Genomic DNA, 12,617 nt, shown 5'->3' on the forward strand with positions numbered 1-12,617 from the left:
AGCGCAGTTCTGCTGAATGTGCACATTAACTGTGTTTATTGAATTAATTTTTCAAACGACAAATGTTGCCTTTTTTGTTGTGTAGTTGTTGCTCATTGTTTGTTGCACTCATAAGCTTACAAGTAATAAAATTGCATTGAGTCAGAGTCGGTGATTTATGTCAGCAAGACGACGTGTTGGTGGCGGACAGACATAGTGACGGACACGCCTAGAACGTGCCTACGCGGTGGCGACACCCAACAATAAAAACAACACCAAATATGGTTATCAATCGTCATTAAAGTGCAACACAACCGCTATCTCACATACACATCCACATACAAATAGAAAGTAGCGCTAATGCATTAGTTGTTTTTGTTATTGTTGTTTTTGTTGTTGTCCGTCGGGAGACATTCGTTTCGACAATTGATTGAAGCATGTACATATTTAAATGCTTGTTAATTATTGGCAGATGAGAAAACAAAATGCGAACTGTTGAACTGTATAATAAATGCATAAATATCGAAGCGTTTGTTTTGTACGTGTATGTATGTGTGTGTGTGCTTTAGAATTTTCATTGGCGCTACAATTTCAATTATTGTTCAGTCGCACTGCTCTCCGGGGTCATATAAATATTTTCATTTCGAATTACCATTTATGTGTTACCGTTACTTGTACTCCGAATAATAACAACTACTTTTTTGTTAAATTATGTAATTAAATTGACACTGACACCCTTTTGCATATACAAATTATGTCATCATCAATAACACCAACGATCTAAATTATTGCATATTCACAGTGAAAATAAATAAATAATTGATGAAAAGTACACACTATAAATATGGGTGACAGTTGAGTGATACATAACGTTCGAACATATTGTCACTTTTACGACTTCTATAATTTAAACTGTCAGTTGGCTGAACAAAATTTATCGATTGAAAAGTTTTAATTGCCATTTCTGCAATACTAAGCCGACTGATAAACTCAACTTTTTTTATTTTTATTAAAACTCTTTTTCATTATTCAACATAGTTGTCAACGAGGGCTGCGGTATCACAGTTAAAGCGATCTGCTAACTTTTCGATATCTTTTTTGCAGCTTTTTTAGCTTCAATTAGTTCTCATCCTCAACGTTTGCACTCTCTTGTGAGGTGGAACAGTAGAAAGTTGCTGAGGTCTAGATCCTGCGAATATTCAGTATGAGGAAGCAGTTCAAAGCCAAATTCTATTGAAAAACACTTTCACTTACAAATATTGCCGTCTACTGCGATTGCGGCTGTCAAAGCTTCCCTTAGCGCTATAAATATAAAAGTCGCTGTAGCTGTTCGAACTTTTCAAAACATTCGATGAAGATAATTGCATCGTATGCCAAAAATATTCAGCCATAACTTTGACTCAGAAACTTGCGTCGCTTTGCGCTTTGAATTGAAATTTGGACAAACATTTTTTAAATCTAGAGGCTCACTTTTAAATTTAATTTCGAGTTAAAATTATTTGTGGTTTAAACTCTTTACATTTATATAAAAATTACTGAATGTGACGGTTTTTGACTCAAAAATAATTTTAACGCTTAAGGAAGGTATGTTGTCGTTTAAGACTTTTTCTAAAGCTCCAATTATGACCACAAAAACTTTTTTTTAAGTTGATAACTTTTAATTGGCTAGAAAGAGGACTCTCCATAGCTTATAGAACACTTATCAAACATTTTTTACGAAATAAAAATTTTAACTCGAAACTTTACTTTAAAACTGAGAGGGCTCTAGAGGCAATGTTAAAAAAAAATTTTTTTGTCCAAAAATTTTCTTTTTTTTATAATCTACAGATTTTTTCCTCAGGCGAAGCAAAAAAGAAAAAAAAATTTTTCCTTTCCACCCTAATGGTTTGGTCCAACTATAAAATATGTAGATTAGCGTCTTCTCATTGAAAATATATGAGCTCTTCAACCTAACTGGTAGTATTTTCGAGTTGTGACAGTCATCCACTGCTTACAAAAATTCTTGGTATTTATTTACTTCAAGGGAACAGCGTTAATTACTATATCAATTGTTTTAAAATATTAAGGGTGTAATTATACAAACATATTTTAAGTATACACAGTAAAATTTTTAAAGAAACCAGAAAAATAAAATATAAGAATATCTACTGTTGAAGTGCTTTCGACATTCTACGCAGATGAAAGCTAAAAATAATTATTTTCTAGAACATATTGTCCATACAATGACCAACGATCGAAAAGTAAATACAATTTTGACGGTTAAAAAAATGAATTTTTTCCAAATTTTGTTAAAGTAAGAATAACTAAAATGGCTGTACCTCAAAAGCTATTTGAGATATCGTTTTAAAGATATAATTTTAATTAAGTTTCTACTTCACTAGGAGGTGAGCAAGATGACTTAAATCTGGTTGAAATTTAAATTTTGATTATTTTCATACTTAACATCAATTTCCTTTGTATTCCTGCAATATAACTTCGATTCTTCATCGAACATTTCCATATAAATGACTCTACAACTTTCATCTTCTTCAATTAACGGAAATGGTGTAGTCCAACCTATTCCGCTACGAGTGTCATTAGATAATATAACGCTATAATCATTGAAACAAAGCTCACGTAATAAATTTGTGCAACATGTTCATCAATGTTTAGGCGGGTAATCCTAAATAATTTCACACATATGTGAGTTATTAGTATAAACCTCAAATGCATAGAGAGCTTGTCTAGTCAAGCGATATTATCCTCGATTAATATGTCATAGACTGATTTAAATATGCATATACCTGATAATATAGAAGTGCGTTGATCTGAGTAACATCTGCATTTATCCACACACTGGATAAATTCAGCTCACTAATGTCATTAGTTATTCAAAACGTACGCTTCAACCACATATGCACACATGCATTCACAACAATATCAAACGCCTAGCAAATGTAAGCATAATTTGTTGTAGTAGTTTGTCGCAACCACTGTTGCTACTACAGGTGTTTGAGTAAATAATAGCTTCTAACTGTTATGAACCAACTAACCGCAACTAAGCCACTTGCTGTTTACCTGGGATTTGGCTTAATTGCACTGGTTTTAATGAAGTCTCAGATTACACACTTTGATGGCAGTCGGATATAAAGGTTATTTCCGTAATGTTGTGCTTTCAAAGCTAAGTGGGTGGTTTTCTACAACCTTTGTGGTCGACTTGACGATATTATACTAGTATGTTGTCTAGATACTTGTATGATTTTATATTAGATTCACTCGGTATATGTATTTTTGTTGCATCTAGAAGAAGAATGTAAGTTTTGTATATTTCGAGATATATTGAAATTAATTAATAAAATTTTAATTATCATTAAACGATTTAAAAAATTTAAATATTTCGTTTTACGATAAAAGTACTTTTTAAATGATATCCTTTCGTAATTTAACCTAAACTATGATTGTAATTAAGATAATAGTCAAGTTTCTAGCTTATCCTACGTCAAAGAATTAAACTACTCTTAGTAAACAAAATATAAACAAGAAAAAACGTTAACTTCGGCTGCGTCGAAGCTATAATACCCTTCACAGGTGCATTTATAATAGCATGAAAGGATATACAAAGATCTTTAATTTGATTTAATTGATTTTGATCGGTCACTCTATGGCTGCTATATACTAAAGTAATCCGATCTTAACAATTTCTGAAAAGATTGCCTTGTTTGCTTTGGCCAATAATCTATAACAAATTTTCTGAAACAAAAAGTTCTCCATACAAGGACATGTATTTGATAAATCAGTTTGTATGTTCCAGACTAATCGAAATATCAGATCGATAGCTCTAAAACTAGAGGGACTAGTTAGCGTATATACGGACATACGGCTAAAATGACTCAGGGCATCATGATGATTATTTAACATATATATATATATATATATATATATATATATTTGATAGGGTCTCCGACGTTTTCTTCTATCCTAAATTTCGTGGCAAATTTAGTATACCTTGATCAGTGAATAAATATATACAGATTTACGTAATTCAATATAAATCTTTCTTATCGCCTTCAAAATAGAATCTTGAGCCAATACAGGTATGGCACCACTTACTTTAATTTTCGATACACTTTTTATAAGCTTCGGCCGGGATGGCTTTCAGTGCCTTCTGTGAATTTTGGTGTTTTTGGTTTCGGCTCATTTTTAGAACGCCATTTGTTAGATTGTTGGAGAAATACGACGCCGTATTCATAAACCCACGATCGTCGTCTGCAATGATGCATTTGATGAATAGCATACATGGTTCCCAGCTACGTTATTAAGCATTCCCAAAACTTTAAACATAATATGTTGTGTCGATCCATAGCAGATTTTGAGGTCATTTGCTATCTCTGTGATGCCACCATGACGATTTTCAAGAACTGTTTCTTTAAAACAATCAATTTTGATCAGATACTATAGAGTAACCGATTTTTGTTTCTAACCTTACAAATTTAAAAATATAACTTTTCGAGATGAATGAATTGAGACGCAGGGCTCGAAAATTTTTTTTCTAAATATATAACTTTTACTGAATATTTAACTGAATCGTAGTATGGGGCACAAAATATTTTTGGGGTTTAAATATTTATTCAATTTTATGTGTTTCTGCAGAAAATATTGAGCACATTAAAAACTTAAGTATTATATTTCAATTAGTTTTGACACTTTGATTCTTAGAACGCAATAACCATTTTTCATAGCACATTCCTAATAAAAACACTTACAGCTTTTGTTATTAAAAGTCTGTTTAGATCACTATTGAATCAGGTACACCCAGCATTATTAATATGAATATGCCGTTTTATAGCTCGCTGACTTGCATACAAATAAATATTTTGATTCAATTTCTGCCTGACCAAAGCTGGCAATTGTGGTGTGAATTCCTTTTCAGTAACAAAATCGGATGATTGAAAATAATTTTAACTAAAAAATCGATATCGTTTGATTTATAGTTATTTCTAGACATGTACAGGTGCAAACGTAGATCTTTAGCACGTGCTGCTTTAGTTTGTGCTTACACTACTTCTTATGTAACTAGTACTAGTCCATCATAATAACATTGGCGTCTATTTGAAAACTATTAGACCACTTATGACTTCACGGCTTCGAAATGTGACTTGAATTATTTAAAATTGCATTGTTTTATAGTAATCTTACTAAGAAAATCAAATTAGTTAAATATTTTTTTATACAAATTCTTATGATATCTTTTTAATATTTCTACCTCGAGATCTGCTTTTATAAATAATTAACTTATATTTTTTAAATTTGCAGCAAGCTGGTTGCAGAAAATACGAACGATTTCGATGGAAAATGAAATAATGAACGAAGACCGTCAATGAAATTTTGCTTCCGAGGCATTTCGACTGTTGTTTGCTGAAAACAAAAACTAACGGATCCTGCCAGTCTAAAGTACTCAAAATCACCTTTAACAAGTGTCTCCTGCTAACCCACTAGCAACCATTTAAATTGCTGTAGTTTAAGTTACGATTATAAAGATAAATAATAAAAGTAAGCTTCAACAACAACACATCCAAAAACTAACTCAAAATGGGCGCAACACGCGACAAGCCGCGCATCAATAAAACTCTCATCTCGCTCAAAGTGGTGGTGTTTTTCGTCATCAGTGGTGAGTATAAATTAGATGTGTAATTTTTCAAATATGTTGAAATATTTAAACAACTAATTTTCATTCCACAGGCATTACCGCGCTGCACGTGCTGCATGCCACCAAGCCACTGTTGCTCGGCCTAAATTTCAATGAGTATCGCCGCATCAGCATTGTTGCACCATTCGTCTCAATACTTGGGCCGTTGATTGCTGGTCCACTGGCTGATCGTTTGGCCGCTAAAAATGCCACAAATTTCGGTCGTATATTACGTTTCCTTACTGCCATCTTTTTGATACTCGCCGTCATTGTGTACGCTTGTCTCTTCGCCATACCAGAAGTGAAGAGAGAAGAAGCTCGTCGTCCGCTTGTCAGTTTCGGCTGTGATTTGCAAGGCGCAGTCATATTTCAGGAACGCTGCTCAAAAGATGCCACCTGCCACAATTGGAAAGAGAAGGTGGGCAATGTGAATTTGACACGTTGTACCTACACTTGCCAAGATCCTACTAAATATGAGAACTTGTACACTCCATGGTTTGACGGTATACCCACACCGTTGCCCTCGACGGAACAGAGCTCCGAGTTCGATTATGAAGATGAATCTGTAGCGACGTCAACAGAGAGTTTGCGTGAGAGACGTGCAACTGGCGGTTCAGCTGAATATGGCGGTGAGTTGTTGAGTGCTGAGATTCAACAACAACATCTACGCGTCGAGCGTGCTGCGAATGATGGCACACCACAGAAGGTTTATGTTGAGCCACCGCATTTGTGTCTCACGGAGAAGAGAGACAGCGGTGAGACAGTGGTGAAGAATTGTCATGTGTACACTCATGACACCAACAATATTGTCGTAAATTCTGTACTACGTGCAGCGGATAACAGCAAAGATAATGACACACACAGCGCCGAGTGGTGCAAGTATCCTCTGGGTGAGTAGTAAATAAAAGAATGTAAAGTAGCATAAAAAATCTCCTAGGTTTTAGGCCAAGAAAACTCTTACTCGGACTCAATTATTTTTGAATTTATCATCCTCTAGATTGACTAATTCGAAGCAGGATAGTTACTAAAAATTTACTCTCTTCTGAAAATGAACTATCTCAATTTATAAATCTCTTCATATATATGAAAACTGTAAAATATAATTGAAAATTTTCTAAGGGCAGAGAATGTTAATAAATTTATTAAATTAGTTTGTAAATATTCATTTACGTTCTCTGCTGTAATTATCAAGTCTGTTAAGGTAATTGATGTTAATATTAACAATAAAAAAATACACTTATAGCATACTTTTAGGCCCATAAAAAATTATCTTCCCTTCGAATTCTAATTCTACTGGTGAACATTCAATATGGAGCCAATTTGTGCTGGGAGCCAATTTTGGGATTTATAATATCTCCGCCTATTTATCGAATTTCGTAAAAACATGAAATTTTTCTTGGAAACTTTTAGTAGTCAAACAAATCAAAAAATTACAATTTAAGATACTTTTAGTATAAAATCAAAAAAATAGTATCATTAAATAAGGTTACAGCTTTACTTGACAGAAATTTGAAAAAAAAAATATTATTAATATTAAAAGTAACAGCTGTTTGTGTTGTTTCAGTTCCAGCTGAAGTTCCTGGCGGTGACCATCATTAATCCTTTGAGATTTAAATCAAACAAACAAACAAATTTTAATATTAATAAATAATCTAGGGACTGATCGCATTTTTTTTTAATTAACGGAACGGCGGCCTTAAGAAAATATTTTTTAGATTTTCGGATAATTGTTCATAAAAATCAAAATTGAAAAAAAAAATATTTCGGTCAGATCACTCGTATTTCATGTTTTGAAATAGCTGTATAAATTTCATTGAAATTTACTGAGCTATTTTCGAGCTTCTGTGGTGACCAGTTCAAAAAACATAGTTTTGGGCAAAACGCATTTCAAGTTTTACACCAACGTTCCAGAATGTCGGAGAACTTTGCTAATTATCGAATATAATTTTTGAAAATTCTGACTACCACTAACCCCTTAAAAGTTGCTTTGTACCGAAAACAAACTTTGCGAGGACTTGATTTAACTGTTCAAAATCAATTATTCATTATATTCGTGTTATCAACAGAATTTAATTTTTGGATGCAAGACGAAAATGACCTTCCAATATCCTTTGAAAAATTTATTTAATTCTGGATATGCAGTTATATCTCAAGATTACCGTCATACTAATACTTCTTCCTCGAGACAACAACGAGACGAGTAATCGATATTTTAATTCTTTATGTTTAATCTGTATTTGAAATTCAGTCAATTTAATCCTGCTTCTCTCTAAATTTTCGGCGACAGTTGTTCTTCCTCTATACTAATAAACGCCAACCTCAGTCAATATGAATGTGTGGGTGTCAAATCAATGCTTTGTTGCAAATTGCCAGGTCACAAGTGTTTTGTAAACACTTTCAATTAGTGACAACAAATATTCGTGTCAATTTGGTGATTTGTAAACAACTGTGTCAACCAGCAATCGTGTCATCAACTACTAACTAATCACCAGCTACTACGGCACTCACCTCATCATTATCACCTTCAATGAACACATTACACAAATAAACACTTATTTACCAAACTAACATACATACACACATGTGTCCGATAGCAAACAAATTTACGTACGTGCAAATGTAATGACAGGCAATTTGCAAGTATAAACAGCGACCAACACATACAGAACACACACACACACTCACACAAACTGTGGTGGACGAATTTTTGGCAATATTCATACATTGACTTGGCCGGAGCAACCAATTCACCTGTATACTGTTTATCACTTTTCAGATGGCTTCCAGTGTAATATACCACTCAAACAGATTAAGCACATGAACGATATCAAGAACGGCACCGCATGCAAACCGATGATTGAATGCCAAGTGATTGATCCTTACGACAGCAAAGGCAGTGTATTGGCCGATAGTGAATGCATTAAAGTAAGTAATACGAGGCGCGCACACACCGCTTGTCTGCAACATGTCAGTCATACTCATTTAATCTCGTTTTCCCCTCCCACTTCTATCTCCTTCTCTACTTTATTCACTCTTTGCCTCAACCACAAAATAGATTACTGGGGACTTGGATGCCACATTGGGCGGCTACACTGCTATCCGTCTGTTGGGCGATATCTTCGTGATGGCCGCGCTGACACTACTCAATACTGCCATCGTTATAGCTGTGCGCGAAACGTCGGAGGGACGCGGTGAGGTGTGTCGTCAATATGTCTGGGGCGCTATCGGTTATGTGCTACTCTTCTCGCCCATCGATTTATTTGCCTTCGCCAGCGATTCGAAACACGATGCTGCACTGGTGGCACTAATACTTGTCATTGTGTGTCTGCTCATCGGTGCATTAGTGTTGCTCTTTGCCACACAAATGCCGCTCAGTCCGCCCGAGTGGTGGTGGCATACAAAGACCGGCATGTTGGTCTATCCCATGTCGGCCATACGCCGTTATAGTCCGGAAATTTTCGTACTTACACTGGTTGCCATACTATTCGGCACATTTTGGAGCAGTATACATAGCTTCCTCATTTGGACATTTAGTGACACGTATGCGGTTACCTATTCCGGCTTGATCTTGGTGCTGGTGCTGTTCTTCAATGTGGACAAATTCATTGAATATTGTGGACATTCGAATATCTTTATCGCCGGCTTTGCGGTTTTCGTCATACGTTTCACGGCGTTGAGCGGCGAGGGTACTGAATGGTTGACGGTTGTCATGGAGGCAATTGAGCCGGTCGTCATCGGTGTTGTATGGATAACTATTATACTGTATATGCGACATGCAATGCCTAGAAAGTTAACAGCGACCGGACAGGCAGTGGCTGTGTTGGCCTTCTTCGGGATTGGTAAGTAAGATTTAAGTTGTTAAATAGTGATAAAGGAGATTAGTAACGAAGGCGAATACATTGAAATTTGAAGAGTTGGGTGGTATTCCATACCAAGAGTTATTCGCAAACAGAATATTTTTTAAACAATAAAATTAATTTTATGATAATATAATATAATAAATGATATTTTAAGTTTTCGGTGAGATTCTAGAAGTTCCTGACTTAATATGTAGGAGGTCACAAGCGGTTATTGCAAATTATGATAGCTCAAAGTTTTCGCCCAATGCATAGTTATTTACTTGGCTGACATTTATAAAAATTTAATTAATGTTATTCAAGCTGTTGTCCATTCGCCAAGCGTTCCTCTCTAGCGAATCGAAAAAACTATAACACAGGCAGCGAGGAGTAATTGTTTAAAAATTAAGTTTAAAGTTGATACGCATTCGTTTTTAAAATTACAAGAAAAAATAGATTTTCATTTGGCATTTGAACCATTAACAATAGTAAAACCGATCTAAAATATTCAAAATAAAACTTCGTAGTACTGAAGATAGCGGCAATACACTCTTATACGAATTCCACACGATAACTTTGTTGTTGCTATGCTATTACATGTAATTTTTTTGACAAGAGAGCAAAAGCGAGCAGAAAAATGGCGAATCGAAGACAAAAATAGATATGAGATTTCTTGAGTGGAGAGTAGTCAGCAGATATCAGTGGAGTGTAGAGAGATATAATACTTATGTCAGTTAAAAATTCTAAAGGTTGAACTGTCTACTTTTTAGTCCGTTATAGGTTTCAGTTGCTGCTTTATAAGGATTTTTAGATCCGTTGGTTTTTTACTGTTGCAACTCTTCTAAATTAGATCTTCGACGTGACAATTTGGAACTATTAAATATCTATCTTGCATTATACTAAAATCTCTCATTATCTATCTACACTCCTTTTCAGGCAAGGGCTTAGGTGCTGTCATTGGTTTGGCGCGCGACGACAAGGAGCCGAGAGCGGACGCACAGGCTATTCATCAGTGGTTGGCGATTGCCGCTTGCATTATTGCGCTCGTCTACTTTATCATTTACAATTTGATTTTGGCGCCGCGTTGCACAGCCAAGTCACAGCATATCGAGGAGCTGATTTCCGGCTCGGCATCGCAGAATTTCAGCAACGGCACCAATGGGGCCGGCAGCACCGGACAGGGCAGCACCAGCGCTGGTGCGGCGCTGAATGGCAACTCTAATTATTCACCGTTACGCGTGTACCACAATGAGCGAGGGAAATTGGGACAATTTAGATTTTAAATTTATGCGCTTTGATACACACACATGCATACATATGGTATACACATATGTGCGTATGCTTGTATGTGCACATACTTGTACACATGTATTTGTTTAAAGAAGTTATATTTTATATAAATTTAATTGGATGTTTACACAAGTAACTTTTAATTTTAATGATTTTTGTATTAAATGAAATGTGCATATATAAATATATATATATATATATATATATATATATATACATCTATTAATTGTAACAAAAAGTACATAAATACTAGAGCAAAAAAAAAATATAAAAACCGCATTGTAAACATAATACGAATTAAATTGATGATCAATAGCAGCGAACTATTTGTAGCACATGGCAGGTTGTGTTGGCGTTTGCAAAGCAGCAACAATTAGGTTCAGGCAGTAGGCAGACGGTACGCAACGGTTTCAGTATCACAAAATTTTATGCATCATTCAACCCACCTTAGCCATTTGTGTATGCGAATTTCAATGAAGTGTATAATTAAGAGACAATCCAGTAGCAACAACAACTACACATATAAGTAGTTAAGCTGTTTTAAACGCCAGCTGTTTTGTTTTTGCCACCAAGCTGCTAACGATGAAAGTTAATTCTAGTTTTAAGTCAAACTTTTGCTAAGATTATACACTGTAAAGCGAAAAAATATAATACATGTATTTATATATAAACTTTTTGAACTGTCAGATGATATTATTATTGCAAAAAAAAGCTAACTAAGTGAATATTAACATGCCTGCAAAATAAGATAAAACAATATTTTAAATTAAAAGCCATAAATAAAAAACCAATGCAATTAAATGCAGAATGATTAAATGAAAATTGTATTTGCAGCAGTTAAAATATATACAATTATGATATTATTTACACATACACACACATACTTAATACTTTTTTGTAATATTTTAATAAAAAATCACATTAAATTATTATTTTTTTTTTACATAGATACAATGTACTTCCCATAGGTGCACCATTGTCGAGCATTTTTTTCGCGAGTTGCATTAGTTGTAATATTTTTTGTAATAAATAATAATAATTAAATAAAGTAATTTATTAAGCTTTGAAATAAGAGCGCAAGCAATGTGTAAAGTCCACACATTTTAAATTATTGTGATGAATTTCAGCTCATTGCAACCTAAGTGTTTGCGGTGGCATGCAAGCGCTGTGTCAACTATTGAAACTCAATAAACAATTTAATAAATCATGATCATTTCTTCATATAAATGTTTTTATTGCTTAGCAAACAATTTTCATGACATATATTTTTTCTAGTTTTATATCACTTATGTAAACTAAATATTGGCTTTGCAAATGTGTTGGAAGTTTTTGTTTTCGCCGAATAATTTAATACTATTATTCAATATTTGCAGAATTTTAAACACTTCAGCGTTCTACAGTACATACATACATATGTAGCGTTATTTTTATACTTTGTACTTTGTTCTCCTAACTTTTGTTTGTATCACCTAAAACAAATCGAGCTATATATAAAGTTATATATATACATATATAATTGATCAAATTGATACTGATATTTAGTATAACGAATTGCATTAAGCAGGGGCATCTGTGGTTTAACATTTTTTTTTAAAGTGGGCATGGCAGCAATTTCAACTAAACCTGGTAAATATTTGTCCTCACATCCCTATGTTACTGTGCGAAACGGGCAACCACGCCTTGTTCCCATATAACACAACTTTAAATTACATCTCATTGCAAATCAAGCACCTATGAATGTATCGGGATAAAACTTTGACCGATTAATGCGCTTAAAGTAGGTCAAATTGGACTACAATTGTTGGAGCTCCTGATATGTGCACCCCAGTTCCTAAAGCGAACTTTTT

General features: G+C 34.2%; 1 protein-coding gene across 4 annotated transcripts in view; it reads left to right on the plus strand.

The window, feature by feature from the left end:
- The window catches only part of SP1173 (major facilitator superfamily domain-containing protein SP1173), a 66,831-nt gene extending 54,851 nt beyond the window's left edge, over positions 1–11,980 (plus strand). For all 4 annotated transcript variants that reach the window (XM_070110938.1, XM_036372097.2, XM_036372098.2 and 1 more), the window contains exons 3-7: positions 5,272–5,626; positions 5,698–6,534; positions 8,421–8,569; positions 8,700–9,483; positions 10,417–11,980. In XM_070110938.1, coding sequence (XP_069967039.1) covers positions 5,548–5,626; positions 5,698–6,534; positions 8,421–8,569; positions 8,700–9,483; positions 10,417–10,763 — 2,196 coding nt within the window. In that variant the 5' untranslated portion in view covers positions 5,272–5,547 and the 3' untranslated portion in view covers positions 10,764–11,980. The remainder of the gene's footprint in view (positions 1–5,271; positions 5,627–5,697; positions 6,535–8,420; positions 8,570–8,699; positions 9,484–10,416) is intronic.
- The last annotated feature ends 637 nt before the right edge of the window (positions 11,981–12,617 follow it).

The sequence above is a fragment of the Bactrocera oleae genome, chromosome 6 (genome assembly GCF_042242935.1).
Source record: "Bactrocera oleae isolate idBacOlea1 chromosome 6, idBacOlea1, whole genome shotgun sequence".
Taxonomy (NCBI): Eukaryota; Metazoa; Arthropoda; class Insecta; order Diptera; family Tephritidae; genus Bactrocera; species Bactrocera oleae.